Here is a 25417-nt window from a genome sequence, read left to right as displayed (position 1 = left end):
ATTTTGAACTTTATTTTTGTATTTTACATTATGAAATCTATGTTTAACTTTATATATTTCCTTATTAGTGTTTCAAATAATTAAGGTTGTATTATTGTTACTAATCCAATTTAAAATATTGAATATGTAATTTGATATATTTTTTAAAAAATAATGAGAAACTCTCTAATTTAACATAAAATCTAACATATGATTTTAAAATTAAATAATATTTATTGATAAGAGATTTAATGGACTAGCTGATGGGGATGCTCTGAGTCTTGTCTTAAATATTCTGCCACGCTTCTCACATTTTGCATGATCTACTCCACGTTTCTCTTCTTCTGCTCCATCTCCTTCTTCTGATTCTTACAGTATCTGCTACATAAGCAAAAAAAGCCTTTGTGGCAGATCTTAAAAAAAGTTAGTTCAAAAAAAAGAAGACAAGTCTTGAAAAACAAATACAAAAATGGTGGCTGAAAACTTAATCGAATTTGAGTGCAAGTCCATCGATGAAACGAAAGCTGCAGTGCATGGTGGCCTCGTCGAACCTCAAATCACTGAGTTTACTTCAATCTTTGGCCTTCCTCCAGTGACGTCAGATGACAAGAAACCTTCTGTCACTGCCTCAGACTTAGCAGTCCCTATCATCGATTTTGCAATGTCACGAGAAAACATTGTGGAGAAAATCAAAGAAGCTTCAGAGAAGTGGGGGATATTCCAGGTGATCAACCATGGTGTTCCTTCAAGCGTTCTTGAAGAGATCAAAGATGGAGTCGTTAGGTTTCATGAGGAAGATCCTGAGGTTAAAAAAACTTACTTCTCACGCGACTTCGCCAAGACATTTATCTACCACAATAACTTCGAACTCTACAGTTCCTCTGCTGGTAACTGGAGAGACAGCTTCGCTTGTTACATGGCTCCTAACCCTCCAAACCCTGAGGAGATCGCAATGGCTTGCAGGTAATTAATCCCGTTTAATTTGAGAATTTTTGTTAGAGTCGGCTTGTAATCTAAAACTTAATCATGTTTTCGGGGCTTGCATGTAATTTCATTTTACTTAATCTCATTTAATTTGAGAAATTTTGTTCTAGTCGGCTTGTAATCTAAGTTGATTTTATATAGATTTTAATTTGAAAAAAAAAAAACATTTTACTTTGAGAAATTTTAGGCTACATTGTAAGATATAATATTGACTCTTACATCATTGGCTCAGAGATGCTATGATCGGATACTCGAAGCATGTGATGAGCTTAGGCGGTTTGATTTTTGAACTTTTATCAGAAGCTCTTGGTTTAAGAGCTGATAAGCTTAAGAGCTTAGACTGCATGAAGGGTTTGCTTATGCTCTGCCATTATTACCCTCCTTGTCCACAACCTGACCTAACTTTGGGAACAAGTAAGCATTCAGACAACACCTTTATAACCATGCTCCTTCAGGACCAAATCGGTGGTCTTCAAGTCCTTCATCAAGACTATTGGGTCGATGTCTCGCCTATCCCTGGGGCTCTTGTCATCAACATCGGAGACTTCCTGCAGGTAAGAGCAACATTATCAATGAGAACCCCGGAGGATTTATTAAAAAATAAAAAATTAATGAATTATAATCAAATAATTGAAATTTAATAGTAAATTAAAAAAATCAACCAATTTATAATTTTCAAGTGTGTTTCTAAAAAGTTTTCATATGAAATCTCTATTTTTATTTTTAAAAACTCACATTTAAACTCGATGGAAGTGTTTTAAGAAACTCCCTAATAAAAAAAAAAAAAAAAAAGACACGGTAACATAGAACAAAGGTTTTAGTGGGAGATGCATTGAATGAATTAGTTTCTAACTTTAATGTGTTGTGTAGTTGATGACGAACGACAAGTTCAAAAGCGTGGAGCATAGGGTGCTTGCTAACGAAGCTGGACCGAGGATTTCAGTGGCGTGCTTTTTCAGCTCGAGTGTGATTCCGAATTCAACGGTTTACGGACCGATCAAAGAGCTTCTGTCTGAAGAGAACCCTCCGAAATACAGAGAGTTTACTGTGCCTGAGTACTCAAAGGGATACATTGAGAAAGGTCTTGATGGAACATCGCATTTATTGAATTATAAGATATGAAAAAACACATTAAAAGAGTGCGAACGTCTTGTTTGTGTGTTTATCAGTCGCTTGCAAATGTTGTGTTAGTCTTTATCCATGTTCAGCTACTCCTGTTCTTGGAAACAGATTAACAGAAAGACACTCTTTATATGTTCTGTTTTGTCCTATTCAGCTATTACAAATTGTTACTCACTGTATCAACCGAAACAAATAATTTGATTTTGTCGAGTAATAACTAGTCAGAGCATCAGATTAATACATGTGTCTATGGCTTCTCCAAGTCTCATTTTCGCCAGGAGCTAATCTTGTTCTCTGCTGCAAGACCAACAATCTCTTTTTTTTTTTTGATAAGTAGACCAACAATCTTCCGACATGTCCGAACTCCCAGATGTTTTGTAAATTCACTCCAATTCGACCAGAAGATTCAGAGTTAGGCCTCCGCTATGACTTCAGAAGTTACAAGATGGATGAATGTACGTTGTATACAGCGAGGTTCAGGAACTAAGTTTGAAGACAGCGTTTGTTGGTTGAGGCTTTGATTGGTAACTTTGCGGTATGAAACGCGAATCCGCAAGTATTTTATCAATCAATAAAATATTGTGGAACGAAAAATAAAAACTCAGCAGATTTGCGTTTTTGCTAGCAAAAATATTAAGAGAGATTCCATTAAGTGGAAATGTAAGCTTTAGTAGATTTCGGCAGAAAAATTTATAAAATCAACACTTTCATATTAATAAATTATATGCTAATACTATTTTAAAATTAAAAATACATAGCAATAATTTTCTTGATGATAATAAGTTATGTCGTAAATAAAGTTATAATATAATTTGTATATTATTAAATATCAATATAATATTAAAACATATTGAAAGATAAGCTAGATATTTATAATAAGAATTAAAATATTTTTAAATAAATTTTAGTTTTTTCACATTTTGTAATAACTAGTTTAATTATTGATATTTTTTATTATTATAACAAATTGAATACCATATAAAATAGTTTAATATGTATTCCACCATTCCGTAAATTTTAAACTTTTCTGTGGTTTAATATTTTATCCGCAACTTAACTATTTTTCCGTGGTTTAACTATTTTTTCCGCGATTCCGCGATTAAATAATAACTAGGATAAGACATGCGCTTTGTGCAGGGTAAATTTATACGAAAATTATTTAAGAAATATTGTATGGAAAAAATATATATTATTGATCGAATTAATATATTTGGCTCTTAAACAATTTCTTTAAAAATTTTTTGTTAATTACATAATTTGTTTATTAATGAAGTGATCCCATTATTAAAAATATTTTAGGTCAAAAAATTATTTATCGCATAAAAACCTAACATTTAGGCAGAAGAATCGCATGCCTACTATTTCGTTACAATGAAACTATGTCAGCTCGGTTTTATATCATGATTTAGAAATTTAAAAGTTAATTATGGTTATGAGAAGTTTACGTTCACGTGACAATCCTATCTATCTTCGATATGTTTCTCCTTTTTGTGTCGTTTTCGTTATTGTTCGATATAAATATTGATTTTTTGAGTTTATTCTCTTTTTTTTTTTGGTTTGAGATTTAGAAAATGTTTAAGATTCAAAATTATTAAAGAGATACATACTTAGGTTAAAATCTGCGTCTCGTGAATAATAAATACTTGTTTTATATTTTTCTGTATATTATGAAATAATAAAATAATAATTATATATTAAATAACTAAGAAATCAGTTACTATTATGTAATAAATTAGCTTGCACATATAAATCAAATGACTGCTCTTGTTTATTCGCAATCATTTTAGAATAAATAAATCAAAACAATCAATCTTATTTATCGTATATGATATATAATTAAATTTAAACGATATGAAGTATATATATATATATATTAACATAAACACCTATTAAAATAAAATTATTTATTTATATGATTTTATTATCATTTTATCTTATTATAGAAAAAAATTTAAACATTGATCACAAAAGTTTATGTGAGACTTTTCACAGTTTTAGTAATGGGGTTTTTGCCAAAACTAACCCACAACTTGATTTTAATCCCAAACCTATACCCAAACTTGAATCAAATGCAAAACTAACCTAAAAGCCTAGTGAAATTACAGCTCAGCCCCTTATGACCAAACAAAAAAACAGAAGCCATTTTTACGAATATAGCCCCAGTAAATCGTCTGAGTCGTCTCAGATGTTGGAAGTCGTCTGGACGACTGAAGTATAAGTCGTCTGGTACCAGTTTATTTTCAAAATAATTTATAAATCTTGTAAAAAAATATTTTGATGCGTAAAAAATAAAAATCAAGTAATTATAAACAGTTTTAACTGATATAAATTAAGATATGATAAAATTGATTTGTTTTGAAGATAGATGAGTGGAAGTAGTGAATCATGAAATACTTTGGTTTAGGAGTTTGGCAAACATATGTTGTAGTATTGTATGTATTGTTAGGGTTAGATTTTGGAAAACTAAAATGTTTTTTTCAAAAATTAGTTTTCACCTATATGTGTTTATTTCTGTGTATAGTAAACACTTTTCAAGTTTGATTTGGTTTTATGAAGTGTTTAATTAGATAATTAAGTTTAGGGGTTATGTTTAGGGTGTGGACGACTTATATTTCAGTCGTCTGTTGAATAATTTACCCAGACGACGTATATTTCAGTCGTCCAGACGACTTACTTGTAAGTCGTCTGGAAAGTTTTCTATTTTAGTTTCCCGCTAAAAATATTTAATTTCGCGCTAAAAATATTAAACTCTTTTGGACGACTTACATGTAAGTCGTCTGTTTTAATTTCTTCACCAGACGACTGAAATGTAAGTCGTCCAGGAAGTCGTCTGAGTCAAAAATATTTAATCTAATTGGATTTTTTGTCTCCCTATATAAAGAAAAATTTACACATTCTCTCTCCTCCTCTCAAATGGCTGCAACAAAAATGTAATGTTCATCATTCTAAAACTCTCCAACCTTTCTCTAATCTCTTTGACTTGAAAACACCAAACTTTATATGAATTTTTCAGTTTTGTCTCATGTATTTCTTACTAATCTATCTCTTTTGCAGGTTTTTAATCAAATGGTACTCATCTTCCACTAATTTAGAGGTAGATCTATTAATTTTAGATATGTATTTTTGTGTGTTCTATAAATGTAGATTTATCTAATCTTCCACTCATTTTCTCTATTTTTAAGTCATTTGAACGTTTTTGGATATGCAGGTTTTTCAGATCTAGATTTGATGTGCAGGTTTTTCAGATCTGGAAGACTTCTGGGACGACTTACCTGTTAGTCGTCTGGAAGTCGTCTGGACTTCTTAGAAGTCTTCTGACAAAGTCGTCTGGACTTCCAGGAAGTCGTCTGGACTTCTAGGAAGTCGTCTGGACTTCTAGGAAGTCGTCTGGATTTTTCTGAGCGTTTTGGTAAGTTCTTATGTCTGATTTTTCTTCATTTGGTAACTTCTTGTTGTATAAAGTTCTTACTTTTTTCTCAAACTAAAACTCTCCAAACCCACTCTAATCTCTTTGACTTGAAAACACCAAACTTTATATGAATTTTTCAATTTTGTCTCATGTCTTTGTTACTAATCTATTTTTTTTTGCAGGTTTTTAATTAGATGGTACTCATCTTCCACTAATTTAAAGGTAGATCTATTATTTTTAGATATGTATTTTTGTGTGTTCTGTAAAGGTAGATTTATCTAATCTTCCACTCATTTTTTCTGTTTTTAAGCCATTTGAACGTTTTTGAATATGCAGGTTTTTCAGATCTGGATTTAATATGCAGGTTTTTCAGATCTGGAAGACTTCTGGGACGACTTACTTGTTAGTCGTCTGGAAGTCGTCTGGAAGTCGTCTGGAAGTCGTCTGGACTTCCTAAAAGTCGTCTGGAAGTCGTCTGAACTTCCTAAAAGTCTTCTGGCAAAGTCGTCTGAACTTCCTGGAAGTCGTCTGGACTTCTTAGAAGTCGTCTGGACTTCTTTAAAGTTGTCTGGTCTTGTCTACTCAAGTGGAATCCAAGCTTGTCTTTGTAGATGAATGATCTATAGTAGTTTTGTTTGTGGTCTGTTTTGTGAATTGCATGTATACTCTTTTAGTTGTGAATTTTTTGTAAAATCAGTAATAATGTTTTCCAAGATGTATTAAATGTGCTAACAATGTGTTTACACATTTACAAATTAATGAAATAATAGACTTCAGTAGCCTTTTTCTTATATTTGGATCTCTCATATGCAATAATAAACTCTAATGGCTTTTTTCTCATCTTAATAAACAAGAATGTTGGTAAGAGATGGAAACAAACAATAGTAACTAGTCAAAGCATATCATATTTTTTATAAGTTTGCATTGAAAAACTTAGTCAAATTTAGTAAAACTAAGGGAGAGAACATATTTTCTAAAAATGAGTTTTACATATCTTGAAGTTACTTATCACTCTTAAAAATACAAGTTATTCAAAAACTAATATAGAAGACTTAAAAACTAGTGGAGAAGACGCGGACGACTTCAATTTAAGTTGTCTAGACGACTAAACTATATGTCGTCTGGTCAACGCAGAGGTTATTTTTGCAATTGACTTTGAAATCTGTTATTTCGGACGACTGAAAGTTAAGTCGTCTACTATTGTTTGGCTAAAAAAAAAACTCCAAAAAAGCTAGACGACTTACATTTCAGTCGTCAGAGGTTAGTTTTGCATTTGACTGGATTATTTCAGAAGTTTGACTTTTTGGTCGACTTACATTTCAGTCGTCTAGTGAAAATTAAAATAATAATATTTTTTTTAAAGTAGACGACTTACAGTTAAGTCGTCATAGGTTAGTTTTGCAATTGAAAAAAAAAACTTCAAGATTTCATTATATACAGACGACTTATAATTCAGTCGTCCACGAGACGACTGAAATGTAAGTCGTCCAGGATTTACGATGTTTGACCAGAATCTCGGAAAAAAAATTCTGGACGACTTACAATTAAGTCGTCTGGTGGACGACTGAATTATAAGTCGTCTGTGTATAATTAAATCTTGAAGTTTTTTTTTTCAATTGCAAAACTAACCTATGACTACTTAATTTTAAGTCGTTTACTTTTAAAAAAATATTATTATTTTAATTTTCGCCACACGACTGAAATGTAAGTCGTCTGGGGAAGTCAAACTTCTGAAAAAACTAACCTATGACTACTTAATTGTAAGTCGTCTGGGGAAGTCAAACTTCTGAAATTATCCAGTCAAATGCAAAACTAACCTATGACGACTGAAATGTAAGTCGTCTAGGTTCTTTGGAATTTTTTTTGAAATCAAACAATAGTAGACGACTTAACTTTCAGTCGTCTCAGGTTACAGATTTCAAAGTCAATTGCAAAAATAACCTCTGCGTTGACCAGACGACTTCCAGGTAAGTCGTCTACAGCCAGACGACTGAAAGGTAAGTCGTCTACAGCCAGACGACTTCCCAAGTAAGTCGTCTGACGAACAGATCTGGAAAAAAACTCGATGTCATACCTTAAATTGGTGAGATAAGTTCCTTAGCATACATAAGGCTTCTCCAAGCACACAGAATCACAAACGGAAGTCACACACCCATAATCGTTAGCTTCTATGACTCTATGAACCATAAAAATTTTAGAATCAAAATCTTGGGTTTTTTTAGCTCATTGTGGAGAGAAAGTGAGAGATATGTTGTGTTTAGTTCACAAGAATGGAAAAAGAAGAAGGGTAAATCGATTTTGGGAACATTAAGAGCTTCAAATTGGTTGTTCATGGTGGTTGTGGTATTGATGACAATGGCAATCTTGTAATTACTTGAAGATGATGAGGGTGAGAGAGTAAAAATGTCATTTTCGAAAAAAAAAAAAATTGATGGCATTTTCGTAAATTATATGAACTTGTGGGGTGAATAGGGCAAAACCAATTTTCAAAAAAAAAAAGAGGTTAGTTTTGTGTTTGACTTTAAGTTGTAGGTCAATTTTGCAAAAATCCCTTTAGTAATTTATACTCGTTTAAAAAATTTCAAAATACAACATATACAAAAAATTCTAAATTTTTAATATATGATCAATGTAATTTTGTAATTTTGTAATTTATTTTAATAGTAAAAAATTAAACAAAAATTATAGAAAGCGTACATATTATTAGCAAATTTTTATTATTTAAAATCATTAATTACTCTATATATCATAATCACATTAGGTAATTCCGTAAGTTTTATTTAAAGAAATAATATATAATAAATAGTTACCTTGCTTTAATTAATATCATATGATATCATATAGTTGATATTAAATGTTTCTAGTAAGATATAAAAGTCGAATTGGACCAACATGTTTTTCAATTTTAATGTGAGACTGACACGCATGACTAATTAACTGCCTAATTGATTGACACATAAACAATGAATATTTTTTAATTATTACAAAATTAAAGTTACATCTTTTCAAATGTTCCTCAATTAATATATCGGAATTACCAATAGGAGCCTGAGTTGAATAAAAAATAAGGTTTGACTTATGGTAGCTCGCTAACAACCACCGGTGGGTCCAAAATTACAACAAACCAAAATATTAAAACAATGATTTTGACCTCGTTTAGATGAATCACATGAAATTACAGTGATATAAAAACGTATAGCTTACACAATATAAAACATAATGTTACATATAATCATTTTATTCAAATGGTGATTATTACATTCTCAAAACTAATTACAGAAGGACACAGCCGCTTGAATTTTAAAGTTCTAGACATTAAAATGACCCGCTTAAAGAATCTTATTCGTTATAGAAATCGATTGACATTACAGTTTATTTGCCAATAAATATTTTTTTGATAATAAAGCTAGCTTCTTACGATTGGGATTGATTGTTTTCGTTATAGATGGGAATGTCTGTCACGTAACTTCCAACGTATTACGATTGCATTCCCTTTATTAATGCCTCTTACCCATGTTAATGTTATTATTCTTGTTGTAGTTCTCTCCATATTCAAGAAGTTCCTCCAAAACACTATCGTCCAAGTACTCAAACTCAAAAACTTGCCTCGACGAGGAAGTGTTTGCCGCAGTGGCTGCAGAGTTAGATGAAGATCCGCTTCCCATATTGTACTCATGAGGGAAGTTGAGAATTGCGGCTTTGCCTCTCATTGAATAGGCGGCTCGGTCATAGGCTCGAGCCGCGTCTTCCGCGGTGTCAAACGTCCCTAGCCACACACGCTCGCCGTGCTTTCTAGAATCTCTTATTTCCGCTGCATATTTTCCCCAAGGCCGTCTCCTTACTCCCCGGAACTTCCCTTGCTCGGCTCCTCCTCCACCACCGCTCCGACCTCCTTGATCCATGTATATATATGCGTGGTGTACTTTGTGCGTGAGAAGAGAAATAAAGGCAAAGTGAGTAAGAAGAAGAAACGGATGTTTGAGGGACGGAATCAAGTTTGAGCGTATGTTTCTTTTTTTGTCTTTGTGTATGTTTTATTTCAATATGCATGAGTTAAATGAGATTTCATTTGGGGAATTTATAGGGATGGAAATAAAGTGGGTCCATTAACCTAATATTCGAATATCAAAGCCTCCACTTATCAAATCTTACATTTATTCTTATTCCATTTTCTTTCAAAATCTATGTTCCTTATATAATAAATTTTCCTTAGAGCTATTGGTTGTTTTATGAATTCAATATATTTGGCCTCTGCTAGCATCTTGTTATTTATTTGGAAATATAGTGAAAAGGCTAACCATTGCATTTACAGGTCAAAGAACTACAAATCTATAAAATTTGTTAAATGTAATGGACATGGTCAAAATCATAATATAGGAATTTTTTTTTTTTTGAAGCACTATATATAGGAAAATTAAAACACGTTTTTTGTTATATCCATATCAAGTTATTGATTACTTCGATGTGTTTATGTATATGAGTCTACGATATTCGTGAGTTAATTTCTTACGTAGCGATATATTGTTATATATAGAATTATAAGGGTCTGTCTATTTTAATGAATCATTTATCTATCTTTTTGGAGAAGTTATAGTTTAAGTTAAAAAGCATTTTTTAAGAAGCAGATTAAATACCATATTGTTTGATATAATAATAATACTAAGGGACAGTCTAATTTAATAAACAAGTGTGATGATTCATAATCATACCTAATAGAGAAACAAATCTCTAAAACACATACCGATAAATCATGTATTGTTGTTTTGGAAATTGGAATGTTAACATCTTAAACACTCGCATTTTCTAATAATCCGCATGCAGTTAAACGAGGAACTGATGTTTAGATTCAAATTTTATTCGACAAGAGATAGCAGTCCAGATCGTTTAATTCAAACTAACGTCTCCAAAAAGTAAGAGAAACTCTATTAATTTGAAAGTCCCTTAATATTATATATTAAACAATATCATATGATATTTTTGGCAACGGGAATGGAATTTTTGTTACCAAAAGTATGGTGTGCAACTGAGAGTCATAGTTGATGTGTGGGAATATGTCTGACTTCTGTAGTGCCCACGTGGGTTGACTCTTAAAACTGACTCAAAAGTTTCCCTTGGATCATACTATCAGTTTATACTTTATACTCTTTAACACTAAATACGCCTAGGGGTGGGGATCTAAGTTCTTTGACATGACTACATTTTGGAGAGTTTTCACATCAATTTATCTTCTTTTTAATATCTTCAAGTTTACGAACATATGTATTAGCCAACCAAGAAAACGTTTACGAATATATTGGACTAAAATGTTTTTTCTTTTTTACTCAATTGGAGTATAAGTTATAAGAGCACCCCCATTAGTTAACTTATGGGGAAGTTCACACGGATTCCAAAAAAAAAAAGTATTAAAATAAAGAATAGTGATGAATTTGTCTCTCTTCATCTCTTCCTAGTGAACCTGGTTCATCACTGTAGCGCAGGACCTCACGGCACGTGGCGGTCTGCGATTGGTCCGAAAAAATAACTTTTTTTTTCTTTTGAAAAAACAAAAATCAAATAAAAAAAAAATATAATAAAAAAATACTTTGTGAACTCCTTTCATGGAGTTCACTAATGGGGGTGCTCTAAAACTTATTTTTAATCGTCTAAACTTGTTTATGAAACTTCAACGACTCTGATCAGCGTTTGTCACTACTTTGTGCCAATGGACATATTCAATTGTTGAAGGGACCCCCAAACTAAGTAATACTGGGGTCTAAAGTGTCTACTTGGTCTTAGTATTGACTGATACCTCAATCCATATATATAAATGTGAGTATCGGGCTGGTTTGTAATTTAAATATTATGTTCACATTGGGGATTTTTTTGTTTTCCATTGTATATTAGATCATTTGTATTTGTAAATTGTGAACGCAAATACAAAGGTATTCGCAATTTGATTTGATACTAAGCATATCAAGCTTGCATGCGAACAGTTTACAAAAATATAGTTCGAAATAGTAATTAACTTATCAGCTTTATATTAACAAAATATGTAAATATAAATACAGAATCAAAAGAATTATCAAATTATAATCAAAGTATTTTCAATCGCTTTGTAAATAGTGATAGCTAGTTGCTAACTGATAATATTGTAGAATTTAATTTAACACATTTTGGACGTTGCATGAACGTGGATTTGAATTCGAGTAGTGGTATATATATGTTTTGGCCGAACTAACTTAAATGTCATCAATCAAATTAAATGTTCCAAAATTTCGAGCATCATTTTACAAAAGAAAATAACAATTTTGCCATGATCCTCCCTGAGTCGGTCATGAACCCAAACAGGTGACACTTGAACTTACGGCCTTAGACAAAGGAATGGACGAGAATAGTGAATTTTTTATCATTCCTTTTAACTTAGAATATTTGTTTTTTATGATTTTTTAACATTTCTTAACATTTAAAGAATAATAGACTGCAATTATAGAAAATAATAAATTTTCTTTTTATTTTATTCTTTCTTCATTTCTTTCTTTTTTATTTCTCATATTCCTTAAGGCTACCAGTTAGAGTGTAATAATTTCCGAAGTAAAATGCTCAACCATTCTTTTTATATTTAAACACGCCAATGAACATACTCTCTTTTTGTGGTTTTTACATTTTCATGGCCATCTGCGTATAACAACTTGATCTACATAATCTTTCTATTTGGTTACTAAACTAGCATATCAATTTCTACAAACAAAAATCCACAACGTAGAATATCTTACTCTAGAATCTGAATTTTATAACTACATACAGACATCTTTGAGCCAACATATATTAGCTTCTATAGTTAGCCAGGTCCACAAAAACTCAAAAGTTCCATCAAATGAACAATGTGTGTCGCTGTCAATAAGAAACTTCTACGATTGAATTCGTATAAATGAACATTACATATGTAGTATCTTTCATCTGTTAATCGACTCGATTACTTTACTGACACTATTATTATTAAGATATATATCCCACATCAAAAATTCTAAAAAATATTAATTAATATATAAAGGGTTAATGTCAATCTATTAATTATCAATTGATTTTAAGCCCATAATTAATCTGAATCTAACAATTATCCAAATCGAACTATAAAAACCTATTAACCTATTTGTCACGTGTGGTTTTCTAATGATTCATGCATCCTTCTAATTTAATTAGGATCAAAATATCTGTAGTTAATTAACGATAAGTCAGTTGTAAAAAGACGATATATGTCCAATGTATCTAGATGATGGTTAATTCATTATCATAGTCATAAAGTAGATGTACTACTTCTTGTAGCTTTCTTTTTGCTTCTTTAGAAATATATATTAAACCTATTAGTTAGCCCTTTTTGGCTGCTAGTCGTGGATTCGATCTTTTATGTGTCCGTACAGAGGTTCATTTCCCTTTCATCACATTATAGAATATTGTTTTTTTTTTCATTTTCTTTTTGTTCAACTATAGAATACTGTTTACAAGTCTTTTTTTATGTCGTTTAAATCTGACTTGTCTCTGACTTTGAATCCGTCCACGGTAAATACTGTATAATATAACAAACTGATAAATACACTAAAGGATCATATGTCAATTATTTTTTTGTATATATTTTTTTTATATGTCAATTATTGTTTACAAAATAAATAAATTTATTAATTTATTGCATGTGCTGTAAGTAAAGATTTTGTGGGTGTTTCGATCATACTGTTGTTTTTATAATTAACCTAAGTGAAAAATATGAAATTTGAAACTGAAGTTCATTCTTTTTGTAGATTAGTAATCCTGATAAAAAAAATTGTGTGGTTACGATTGAAGCAGAATCAGAATCTCTTTTGTTGTCGCCATTACGACTAGTGTAAAGGACTCGAGGTTGGGGACAACATATAGCTAGTCTTGTTACGTCTTCGTGCATGAACCAACTAATTGAATATCAATATTATAATTTATTATTGGGAGAATCGATCTATATAATCGGCAATGTACATCCATGACGAAGAGATACACCTAAGCAAAAGTTAAAGTAATTAACAATTGAACATATACCCTAACAGACAGAAGAAGCTTCTTAAGTTCAAAATATCATTCGAAATAGTTAACTGATGAACATCATTCGAAATTTTCTTTGGAGAAGCAAAGTTAAATTATCAAAAAACTCATCATATAGAATTAGCCTGATTGCTAACAAGATTTAAATATCTGTTAAATTTCATAAATATTTTAAATCTTAATTATAAATTCATAGTTTTTTATTATCTATTTTTATAATCTATACTAAACAAAATTCAAAAAATACAATTGATGTTTTGAAATTTACAATTAATCATTATTAATTAAAAATATATATTGAAAATACAAAAATATATTTATTTTTTTGAAATATTTATTTTTCTAAAATATGCATCTTTTTGAAACAGATAGAATATTCATTATGTCATTTTCTGATATTTTGAAAACAAAAAAAACTGTATGTTAGATGCATAATCTTTTGTGCAAGTGTAAGTTGGTCTTTCTCTAGAAAAAAAAATGTGTCTCAACAAACTGAGAATATTAATACGTTTTCACTTTTCATAATCTGGTGTGGACCGTGTGGTGGTAAATCCATATAACAACTGAGAAGCATCTCCAAAGGCACTCTATTTTTTCCTCTATAATTTACACTAAAATAGAGTAACTCTATTATAGAGTTAAATTTGCTCCAATGGTTCACTCTATAATAGAGTTACTCTATAATAGAGTGAAATATAGAGTAATCCTATTTTTTTACTCCAAATATAGAGTGAAAAAACAAAAATACTCTATATTTCACTCTATTATAGAGTAACTCTATTATAGAGTGAACCATTGGAGCAAATTCAACTCTATAATAGAGTTACTCTATTTTAGAGTGAAATATAGAGGAAATTATAGAGTGTGATTGGAGATGGTCTGATACGCATATGACATCTTAAAAAATTCTTGGAACGTATTTGAAATTTAATGACCAAGCCCAAGTTAATCATGACCCACATGGTCCACGCAAGTTACCCAATTGGGTCTATTAAATATTAATAAGGAAGAATGAAAGGAGAAAGAGAAACAGATAACCCCAATGGGTTTATAAATTATAAATCCATTTTCACATATTTTAAATCATAAATGATTAATAAAGCCATTTTAACGCATTTCCCCTATGGATAGAAACAGGCAAACAGCTAATCTCAATTGTTCTTTTTACTCTTTTAGACACAAACTATAGAATAAGTATATACGTCTACTGCGAGTTCTTCTCGGAGACAAGTATGGTCTGACCAGGCCCGGCCCAGCATTATTTAATGCCTAAAGCAAATAAAAAGTCATCCAACTCCACCGACAAAAGCAGCAAAGAAGTGCGACTCCACCGACGAAAGTGAGTTCATTCGCATCTCATCTCCGGCGTCTTTCACGGCGTCGGAATCCGGCGCCAATTCCAGCGTCTTCTCTCCCTTTCATCATGCCAAAGAAGAAGAAGCCTAAGCGTGGTCTCTCTGGCAAGAGCGCCTCGTCCTCCCCTTCTTCCTCCGATTCAACTCAATCTTCTGGTGCAACTAAGCAAGCTTCTGGAAAGATTCTAGCTGGTTCGTCTCCGATTAAGCTTGAACTCGCAGCCGCTATTGCAGACGGCTCGGTTGACCTTCAAATCTCGGATCTGGATCTGGCTCTGGAATCTAGGGTTACAGAGCAAAACATAATTGATGTCACCAAGCAGGCTTCAGACAAGACTTCTGCTACTGATGCATCGAAGCAGCTTGACCTCGCAGCCACTAATGTTGTTGGCTCGGTTGACCTCCCAAATACGGACCTGTCACAGGAGCCTCAGGCTTCAGAACAGAACTCACCCGAAGTAATCGAGACTCCCACCAAGGATTCGCGCTCGAGTTTATCAATTCCAGCGGTAGCACAAGCTAGTGCAGGACTGGAAACACCATCTGCGCAAGCTGCCATCGCGGCGAACCCAGAGAATGAAACAGCGGTCGCTCGCTCCGAGCCTCCACATGCTACAGCTACTGCTAACTCGACACCGTCCCCGGTTAACAAACCCACTGACCAATGGGTTGGCTTGTTCAAAGGAAAAGGAAAAAAATTGGAGAAGAAGGGTACTCCTTTTGCTCTTCCCTCGGGTGAAATGTGTATCAAGATCCCAAACTCTATCATCGAAAAGAACAAAAAATCTTGGGAAGCTTTTGTTATTGGTCAGTTCTATTCAGATCCACCTGCGCAAAGTCTCATTCACACCATTGTAAATGGAATTTGGAGCAAACAGTACAAGGATATTACTGTTTCTAAGCTTGAAGGCAATGCTTTCCTGTTTCGCATTCCCAACGTAGGCACTCGGAACCATGTTATCAATCAACGGTTATGGCAAATCGAAGGCCAAACAATGTTTGTTGCTCATTGGGAACCTGGAAACCTGCCTGAGAAACCAGCCCTTTCTTCTGCTCCCATCTGGCTCGAGCTTCGGAACGTTCCCCTTCAGTTCTTCAACGAGGATGGGTTAGAAAGGATTGCTGGCCTGGTTGGACATCCCAAATATCTCCACCCTGCGACGGTAAATAAAACAAATTTAGAAGTGGCTAAAGTGCTAACCCTCATCGACCCAAGGAAGCCTCTACCGGAAGCGGTTAATGTGCAGTTCGAGTCTGGTGACATCAGTAGAGTGACGGTTTCCAGTCCATGGATGCCGCCTGTCTGTTCCCATTGCAAGGAGATTGGTCACAGCATTAAGCGCTGCCCGTCTGCTCCCATTACTTGTACCACCTGCAAATCAACCTCTCACTCCACTGAAGTTTGCACTCGAACTCGGGGACCTGACATGAAGAAGGCTAAGCGTCCCAGGCGTCATGCCTCCAACTCTAAGCATGCAGATCCTCCTAGAGGAAAATCAGTCCCTCCTCGCCATGACATCTCTCTAACCGGTGATGACTCTATAGGACAGCCTCCAGACCCTGATAAGGGAAAAGGAATTGCTACCTCAGATCACCCACCTAATAAAACCGCTTCTGCTAAATCTCCAGCTATAGCCAAGGGTAACGCAAATCAGGCTGGAACAAGCAAGGCTAATGGTCATACTTCGGTCTCTGAAGTCGAATCCGATTCTGATGACATTCCCTCTTCTGACTCTGATGTCGAAGAAGGACAATACATCCCAGTGAAAACAAGACACAGGACCAGGTTTGGTCGGGACAGAGGTCCCAAAGCCAACTAATATTTTTTATGTGTACAGAAATTTTTTGTTGGAACGTGCGTGGTTTCAATAAATCATCGCATCGTAGCGGATTTAAGTATTTCATGCGGTGGAATAATTATCTTTTTGGGAGTTTAATCGAAACTCATGTTCAGCAACGGAAGCAGCAGAAGCTAGTCAACGCTGTGTTACCGGGCTGGTTCTTTGATAATAATTACTCTTTCTCGGATTTAGGAAAAATTTGGATTTTGTGGCATCCTAGTGTGAAGGTGGATGTTTTTCACAAATCCTTGCAGATGATTTCCTGCGAGGTTCAGCTCCCTAGCTCGACCACTCCTATGGTTGTCTCTTTTGTTTACGCTTCTACAGATGATCCTGTCCGAAAACACCTTTGGGATGAGTTAATCACTCTTTCAAATGATCAGCGACTGTCAGGGAAGCTGTGGGCTGTGCTTGGAGATTTCAATCAGGTTTTGCGACCAGAGGAAAATTCAGCTTCTACTAGCCCCAACGTTGATCTCCCAACTCGTCTTTTCGCTGATACCTTAATTCAGTCTGGCCTCGTTGACTTAACTTTCAGAGGCTCTTCCAATACTTGGTGGAATAAGAGACGTCTTCAGCCGATCGCAAAGAAGCTTGACAGGATTATTGTTAATGAAGAATGGTTTCTGGCTTTCCCTTTATCTCTGGCTTTCTTTGGGGAGCCAGCATTCTCGGATCATGCCTCCTTGAGTCTATCTCTCCAGTCCGGGGACCCAAGGCAGAAGAAACCCTTCCGGTTCTTCAACTATCTCCTGAAAAATGAGGACTTCCTTCCGCTTGTAGCTGATCATTGGTTCTCGTTTCCGGTCTCTGGCCATTTTATGTTTAGAGTGATCAAAAAGCTTAAGAGTTTGAAGAAGATAATCAGAGAGTTTAGCAAGAATAATTATTCTGACATCGAAAAAAGAGTCAAAGAAGCTGCAGATGCCTTAGCCATTGCTCAAGTTCGCACCTTAAACGATCCTTCAGTTGTCAATGCTGCCTTAGAGCTGAATCTCCAGGAGAAGTGGTTAACGCTGTCCATGGCTGAGGAATCATTCTTTTATCAACGGTCTAGAGTTACCTGGTTGCAAGTTGGAGACCGTAATACACCGTACTTCCACCGTATGGCAAACTCAAGGCAAGCCATGAACCATATTCATTACCTTGAGGATGCAACTGGGCAGAGATTTGAGTCTCAGGCGGACATTCAGAATCACTGTATTGACTATTTTTCTCATCTCCTTGGAAAATCTGTTGACCCGCCTTTGTTCACCCAAGATGACATTTCAGGCCTATTTCAGTTTACCTGCTCAGCTGTTCAGAAAAACTCTATGGTTATACCTTTCTCGGCTGAGGAAATAAGAGCAGCTTTTTTCTCTCTGCCTCGGAATAAAGCTAGTGGCCCAGACGGTTACTCCCCTGAGTTCTTTATGAGTGCTTGGCCTATTGTGGGAGGTGAGGTTATCGCAGCAGTCTCAGAGTTTTTCTCATCGGGATCCTTGCTGAAGCAGCTAAACGCTACCAACCTGGTCCTCATTCCTAAAATCCCTAACGCCTCTAAGACAGCGGATTTTCGGCCAATATCATGCTTGAATACCATCTACAAGGTGATCTCAAAGCTTCTCTCTGATAGGCTGAAGCAAATCATTAGCTTGGCAGTTGGACACTCTCAGTCTGCTTTCATACCAGGGCGTCTTCTTTCTGAAAACGTACTTCTCGCTACGGAAATCATCCATGGTTACAATACCAACGCTGTTGAGCCGAGTGGAATGCTGAAAGTAGACTTAAAGAAGGCCTTTGATTCTATAAGATGGGATTTTGTTGTGGCCTCTCTGAAGGCAATAGAAGTCCCGGACAAGTTTATCAACTGGATCTACACTTGTATTAGCACCGCGTCCTTTTCTATCTGTGTAAACGGACATACGGGAGGATATTTCAGGAGCACCCAAAGTTTGAGGCAAGGGGACCCCCTCTCTCCATATCTCTTCGTGCTGGCTATGGAAGCATTTTCAGGTCTACTACGAGCTCGCTACAGCTCGGGATATATCCGTTACCATCCTCATACCGAGGAGCTGGAAATATCACATCTTATGTTTGCAGACGATGTGATGATTTTTTTCGACGGTAGTGGCTCTTCTCTCCATGGTATAAATGAAACTCTTGAAGACTTTGCTGGCTGGTCAGGTCTTTATATGAACAGAGACAAGACTCAGTTATTTCATGCCGGTTTGACACAGGCAGAAACAAATGAGCTTTCCGCCTATGGTTTCTCTACTGGCTCGCTACCTATACGCTATTTAGGCCTCCCGCTTATGCACCGTAAGTTAAAGATCTCAGAATACTCACCCCTAATTGATAAGCTTAACGGCAAATTCAACTTTTGGGCAACTAAGTCACTGTCTTTCGCGGGCCGTGCGCTGCTCCTAAAGACAGTCATTACAGGAATGGTGGTTTTTTGGATCTCTACTTTCTCTCTGCCTAAAGGCTGCATTCGCAGGATCGAGTCTCTATGCTCGCGATTTCTCTGGTCAGGTTCTACAGATAGGCGAACTCAAGCTAAGGTCTCTTGGAAGATTGTGTGTTTGCCCAAAGATGAAGGGGGCATTGGTCTTAGAAGCTTCAGATGTTGGAATACTACCCTTCTCTTGCGCTTTATCTGGCTCCTCTTCTCTGGAAGTGACTCCCTTTGGGTGGCTTGGCATAAAATGCACCACTGCAGAACATCTTACCACTTCTGGGTTCAGCAAGAATCTCCTACGCAAACTTGGAGCTGGCGCTGTCTTCTGCGGCTTAGAGATCTAGCATCAAGATTCTTGTTCAGTGAGATCAAGAATGGTCAAGACACAAGCTTCTGGTTCGACATATGGACCCCCCTGGGCCCACTGATAAATGTCTTTGGCCAGACAGGAACCCGCAGACTCAGGACTCCAATCGCAGCTTCTGTAGCTGATGCTTGCAACGCTAGCGGCTGGAGACTTCCCCATCCCAGATCAGATGACGAAGTCACTCTTCACACATACCTGTCCACACTAGCAATGCCCTCGATGGAACTCGGACCGGACTCATTTAGATGGGTCACAGGACCAGTCTCCAGCAGCTCTTACTCCTCTTCCAAGACTTGGGAGGTTCTCCGACCTAGGGACGCAATCCAACGCAGGACAAAGCGCATCTGGTTCCCTGGCGCGACACCGAAACATGCTTTCCATCTGTGGGTAACAAACTTAAACCGGCTTCCAACCCGGGATAGATTGTTGTCTTGGGGAATGCAGGTATCTCCAAGTTGCTGCATATGCTCAACTCACCCTGAGTCAAGGGATCACCTGATGCTTTCTTGTTCCTATGTCTTGATACTATGGGCTGAGGTTCGGGTCAGGCTTCGGTGCACTGTTCCCACATTCAACACCTGGTCTGAGCTTATGGAGTGGACGTGTTTGTCTACTGCAGGAGCACCATCTGTTTTAAAGATGCTTGTAACCCAAGCTTTGGTTTATTCTGTTTGGAGGCAGCGAAACAACATGCTGCACAATCAGTCTCTCTCTCCTCCGCTCGTTGAGTTTAAGGACGTCAACAGGCAGGTTATTAACTCAATCAATGCACAGAGGAACAAGAAGAATTTCAAGGACCTCATGTGTAGATGGCTTATCTGATCCTTTGAGTTCACTCATAGGACCTATCTTGGACCTCTTATGAGCTCCTTCTTCCTAAGTTTATCAATCCCCTGTTTTTTACTTTCTTTTTGCCAGGGTTTGATTTGTATAGATTAACTACGCTTGTGGACTAATCTTTCATTTAATGATATTTACATATTTAGCAAAAAAAAAAAAAAAAAAAAAAAAGCAAAAAATAATTGGTGCCCACATATTACATGCGCTTCGTTCGAACCCGACACCCTTTGGACCCATAAACAAGGAAAAAGCCACTAAACTACGAGAAACTTTTTGAAAATAATGCCCTTAAAAGTTAAATAAACCGTGGCGCCTAAAGCACAAGCTTCACATGTTTTAGATTAGGGCCGGCACTGGGTCTGACGCACTCACGTGATCGACCAAGCATCACGTGCTGCTGATCCATCCCCCACCGTTGCAGCGTTGCTGTCCTGTCTCAGTGTCCACGTTGCACGTGCTGATGACTACTCGTGACCGCAGTCTCTAGTCAAAGTCAACTGTTACTTGCTGCTGTTACAGTCGAACAATCAAGTATGAAATGTTTATCCTTTTGTTAGGGTTCCCAAAGGGTTTATATTCCGTGAATATTTTTTTTGACTGACGGCATCTTAAAGAATATTTTGACTCTTTTTAAGCCTTGAGTTACAGGAAATATTTTCGAAGGATGAGAGAACTAAATTCCCCTTTCTTTTTTGAGAAAAAGACCAAAATAGCACTAAATCAAGTTTTTGTTCCCAAACTAGCACTCAAAGCCAAAAGTCACAAAAATAGCACTCAAGGGGTGGGGTTTAGGGTTTAGAATTTAGGGTTTAGGGTTTAGAGTTTAGGTTTTAGGGTTTAGAGTTGAGAATTGAGGTTTTGGGGATAAGATTTCAAATTTTGAAAATAAAAAAATTTAAATTTTTCAAAAGATAAAATGCTATTTTGGTCATTTTAGTTTTTGAGTGCTATTTTTGTGATATAAACTTAAAAAGGTGCTATTTTGGAGATTTGCCCATCTTTTTTTTTAGGCTAAAATACAAGAGATATGTTCCGTAAATAAAATTTTACTAAAAATGTTTTTGTTTTGTTTTGAAATTAAAGCTTGTCGCATAAAATCTGAAATGTGAACAAACAACCAGATCTCTTTTTCCAGCTAGCTCCGGCGTCGGGTTGTGCCGGCGTCAGAGGCTCCCTTTCTCCTCCTTATCTCCTTTTTCCTTTGCTCCTTCAGCCTCTCTTCTCCCTTGTGGCGATATGTACGGATCTCTGGTGGTAGTTTTTCTCGGCGGTGGTCTCGATCTGCTCCGGGGGGAGAGGGATTCGCCGGTTTCCACTGTCCTCTGGAGATCTGACGAGCCAGTAAGGGGTTGGTGCGTTGAAGTAGTCGGCGTTTCTAGGGTGAAGTTTCACCAGATCTGTTTTTCAAGTTTTTAGATCTGGTTTTGTCTTCGGATTTGGAGGCGCGTGTGGTCGTGGTCGAGTCTCTCCTCTGTTCTCTGTCTCTGTTCTTATCATCCGAAGGTTCTCTTCGTCGTGGATTGGAGTTGAAGCCGTCTCTTTCCACCACGGCTCGGCGTCTTGTCGTGGTTGTGAGGGTCGTTTCTGCTCAGGTTAGGCTTCGGGTTAGACCCGACGGCGCGTGCACGGAGTTGAGGTGGTTGTGTGGCTATCTTTTCCTCTGTGGTTTGCGTGTGCAGTCTAAGATTAGTGTGGCGCACTGTCGTCTATGGCTGTAGCGTCTGCTTCTTCGGCGACTGCTCTCTCCTTCTTCGCCAGTCGCACTAGCCTCTCTCTCTTGCTTGTACCTTTACGGAGGTTATGAGCCTTCAGTTCCAGCTTCTTCTGGGTTGCTCGCCTTGTGGTGGTGCTCCAGTGGTGGCGCAGCAAAGAGACCGAGGCAGGTTCTCTGTCTTCGGGGTAAAGCGTCGGTATGAGGGTTCTTCGGAGTCTTTGGATCCTATGTCCCGCGTGTGAGATTTGCTTGGAATTACGGTCATCCCAGTACCTGCTTGGCCTCTTGGTTGACTAGGTAGACCGTGTCCCTTCTCTTTTGCAGGTTCTGATGGTTGAGGGTTGGTGTTGCTTCCTGCCAGCCCGTGTTCCTGAAGGCGTGGTGTTCCTGTAGTCGGCTGCTGGGTTGGTGGTTTGCAGCGGTTCTTGGACTCTCCTCCTTCTGAATAAAGCTCGATCTTTGTCTGGTACGGGTGTTACTGGTCTCGGACCTTGCTGTTTGTGCGTGTTGGAAGCAGATTAGGAGGTCATACGCAAGCTGTTCTTGGTTGGACCTTATCTCAAAGAGCTGTTCATCGGTAGAGATGTCAAATGGGCGGGCTATAAATGGGTGATCCGTGTCCAAATCGATATGGTCCAAAATGGACAGACCCAGATTAAACCATAATTAAAATTTGTCCAGATGGGTGAACCCAATTATATTCATGGACAATATTGGGCTTAACCACTTGGACAATGGGCGGCCCAATAAACTTAAATGTCTAGGGTTTGAAAAATTGGGAGAAAACACAAATCACCTTTTTTTTTCTTCCCGTCTAACTCTTGTGTTTTTTCTTCGTGTTTGATTCTTCCTCTTCGAATCATCGTCTTCGATTTTTTCTCTTCGAGTCCTCGTCTTCGATTCTTCCTCTTCGTGTTCGATTCTTCTTCCTCGTCTTCGTTCTTCTTCAATTTTTTTTCGATTCTTCACCAACTTCTGATTTCATCATCTCTTAAGATTTGATTTTTCGTGATTTGTGTTATGGGTTTTCACTATTAGCTACTGATTCGTATCATCTACTAATATTGTGTTATGGTTTATGTGTTAAATAGATCGGTGATTTGTGTTCATAACGAAGTTGGTGGCGAGTCTGGCGACTGTTTCTGTTTCCGCAAGTCAGACAAAATTACGAATTTTTTAAACTTATCTTGAATTTTTTATAACTTTGAAACATGAAGTTTAAAACTTAAAGTTTAAGTATGTGACATCTTTAAAATTGAAAACTTAATAATCTTTAAATTTTTAAAACTGAAATTATGTTGTTTACATTAAATGGGCGTATGGGCCGCCCATGGATAGCCCAACAAATCATGGTCTTATTTGGTTATGGTCGCATTTGGACATGGTTCTATTTGGGCTTCGACCAAAAATATCCAGCAAAAAAATGAAACCCATTCGGACACACCCAAACCCGCCCAACCCGCCCATTTGACATCTCTACTCATCGGGTACGCTAATTTCTACCGGGCTCAGACTCTCGTATTTACTATGGTCCCTCTTTTTGCGGCAAGCGTGTTGTGCCGATTTTGTTGTGTCCTCTGTAGGGCAGTAATGTCTGTTGTATCTGTCCCTGTATAGCTTAGTTAGAGTTCTGTTTAGTTGCATTTCAATTCTCCGCTTCTTGTCTCCTAAGTAATTCTGTCAAAAATTCTTAAAATTGGTAATGAATCTTAACATTTTTACCAAAAAAAAAAAGCTTGTCACATAAAATAGTTTACTAAGAATGTTTCATGGAGCATATTAAATCTATAGCTAAAATCAAATTCGTATGCCTACTAATCAATTTCGTAACTGAAATAACATACTTATATCATATTTGTAAAGTCAATACAATGTAAATATAAGTTCCACCATGTTAGGTAGTATTTGTCTATTTGTAAATTTGTAACCATAGATCTGAATCTTTTGTCGATTTGCGATTTCATATTTCCCACTACATTTTCTGACAATTGTGATTTTCTTCGGGAGGGCAACTAATAAAAATGTCTCGTTTTCTTCATCAAAACAAGTTTTATTCAAGGGACAACAATCATCAATTATTTATTTTTCGAAAAAACAATCATCAATTATATTTCAAAATTAATTTCCACTAGGACTAGGGTTTTGTCTCCGTTGTGGGCACGTTTTCCTTTTATAGTGTTATCCTTTTATAGTGTTAGAAAATTTTGAGAAATAATAATTACATACTCCCTCCGTCCCTCCGTTTCTAAAAAATTCATATTTTAGAATTTTCACATTTTTTAATAAAACATATTAAAACTTAGCTATATATAGTTTTTGTAATTTTAAATTTCTTATATTTTTAAACCAATAAAATTTTAAAAAATACAATTAATATTCTTGAACTTCACAATTTTTCATTAATAGTTGACAAAAATTATATTAGCAATATAAAATTTGTATCTTTTTTAAACAAAATTTTTCTCAAAAATATAGATTTTCTGTGAACGGATAAAGTAGTTTCTTACGAAAATATATATATCCCTGTCCATGCAAAAAGTGGATTATCCACCTTTAACAACACCAACAAAGTCGATTATACACAACTTAAACCTTTTCTTTTTGGTATGGATGTTAAGTACACAACTTATATGATAATGCAACTGTGTCAACAACATTACTGAAGCCGAAGCTATAGTCAAAAAAATTGTATGAGATATTGTGCCGAGGGTCTGTATTTTGCATTATTACTATTACTATTTTGCTGGAGATGTTACATTATTGATAACAATATTTTAATATAACACGAAACTGCATTTCTCACCGAACCTGTTCTGTGACCTGTCGTGAGCCAAACTCGTCAAACATACATACATACACGACAGAATAAGGAAACATGGTCTTCCTTACCTTGTCCTTTTTATATTGTCTGCCAGTGTCATTTCTTTTTCTCAGTTTTTTTTTTTTTCCGTCAATTTAAATTAACATTCAACAGGCCGAGGCCCAATATTTTCACCAAATACACAGCTTAAAGCCCACAGAAAAAGCAAAAAATAAAACAAAAGGCCTAGGGCCCAAACAGCTAGAACCTAACCGCCTGCTTGCGACCCAAAACCGAAAGGGGTCGGACACGTGTTCGCATCAACGCGATCTCACCCTGTCCACCGCAACTTGATCGACGCCGCTTCGAAAACGGCGACACTGTAACCGACGATTCACCGGAGCTCGTAATACCGCCGAGCCTCCATAGAAACCAACTCAACGAACTCGTACCGAGTCCCCAGGCACCCTCCCCAAAAGAGCGACACCGCAAATCATCTCACTCCATTCACGCTTGTCTA

At 36.1% G+C, this 25417-nt stretch overlaps 2 protein-coding genes across 2 annotated transcripts; one reads left to right on the top strand and one right to left on the bottom strand.

The window, feature by feature from the left end:
- The first annotated feature begins 193 nt into the window (after positions 1-193).
- On the top strand, positions 194-2259 carry LOC103844262 (1-aminocyclopropane-1-carboxylate oxidase homolog 7). Its single transcript, XM_009121060.3, has 3 exons — positions 194-942; positions 1196-1517; positions 1834-2259. The coding sequence occupies exons 1-3, from the start codon at positions 449-451 to the stop codon at positions 2083-2085; spliced, it is 1068 nt and encodes a 355-aa protein (XP_009119308.1). The 5' UTR covers positions 194-448; the 3' UTR covers positions 2086-2259.
- Positions 2260-8203: 5944 nt separating this feature from the next.
- Positions 8204-14890, bottom strand: LOC103844263 (ethylene-responsive transcription factor 14). The gene has a single exon (XM_033282468.1). The coding sequence runs from the start codon at positions 9394-9396 to the stop codon at positions 8992-8994; it is 405 nt and encodes a 134-aa protein (XP_033138359.1). The 5' UTR covers positions 9397-14890; the 3' UTR covers positions 8204-8991.
- Between the last annotated feature and the right edge of the window lie 10527 nt (positions 14891-25417).

This window comes from Brassica rapa, chromosome A10, assembly GCF_000309985.2.
Source record: "Brassica rapa cultivar Chiifu-401-42 chromosome A10, CAAS_Brap_v3.01, whole genome shotgun sequence".
Taxonomy (NCBI): Eukaryota; Viridiplantae; Streptophyta; class Magnoliopsida; order Brassicales; family Brassicaceae; genus Brassica; species Brassica rapa.
This window is presented reverse-complemented; position numbering and strand designations above follow the sequence as displayed.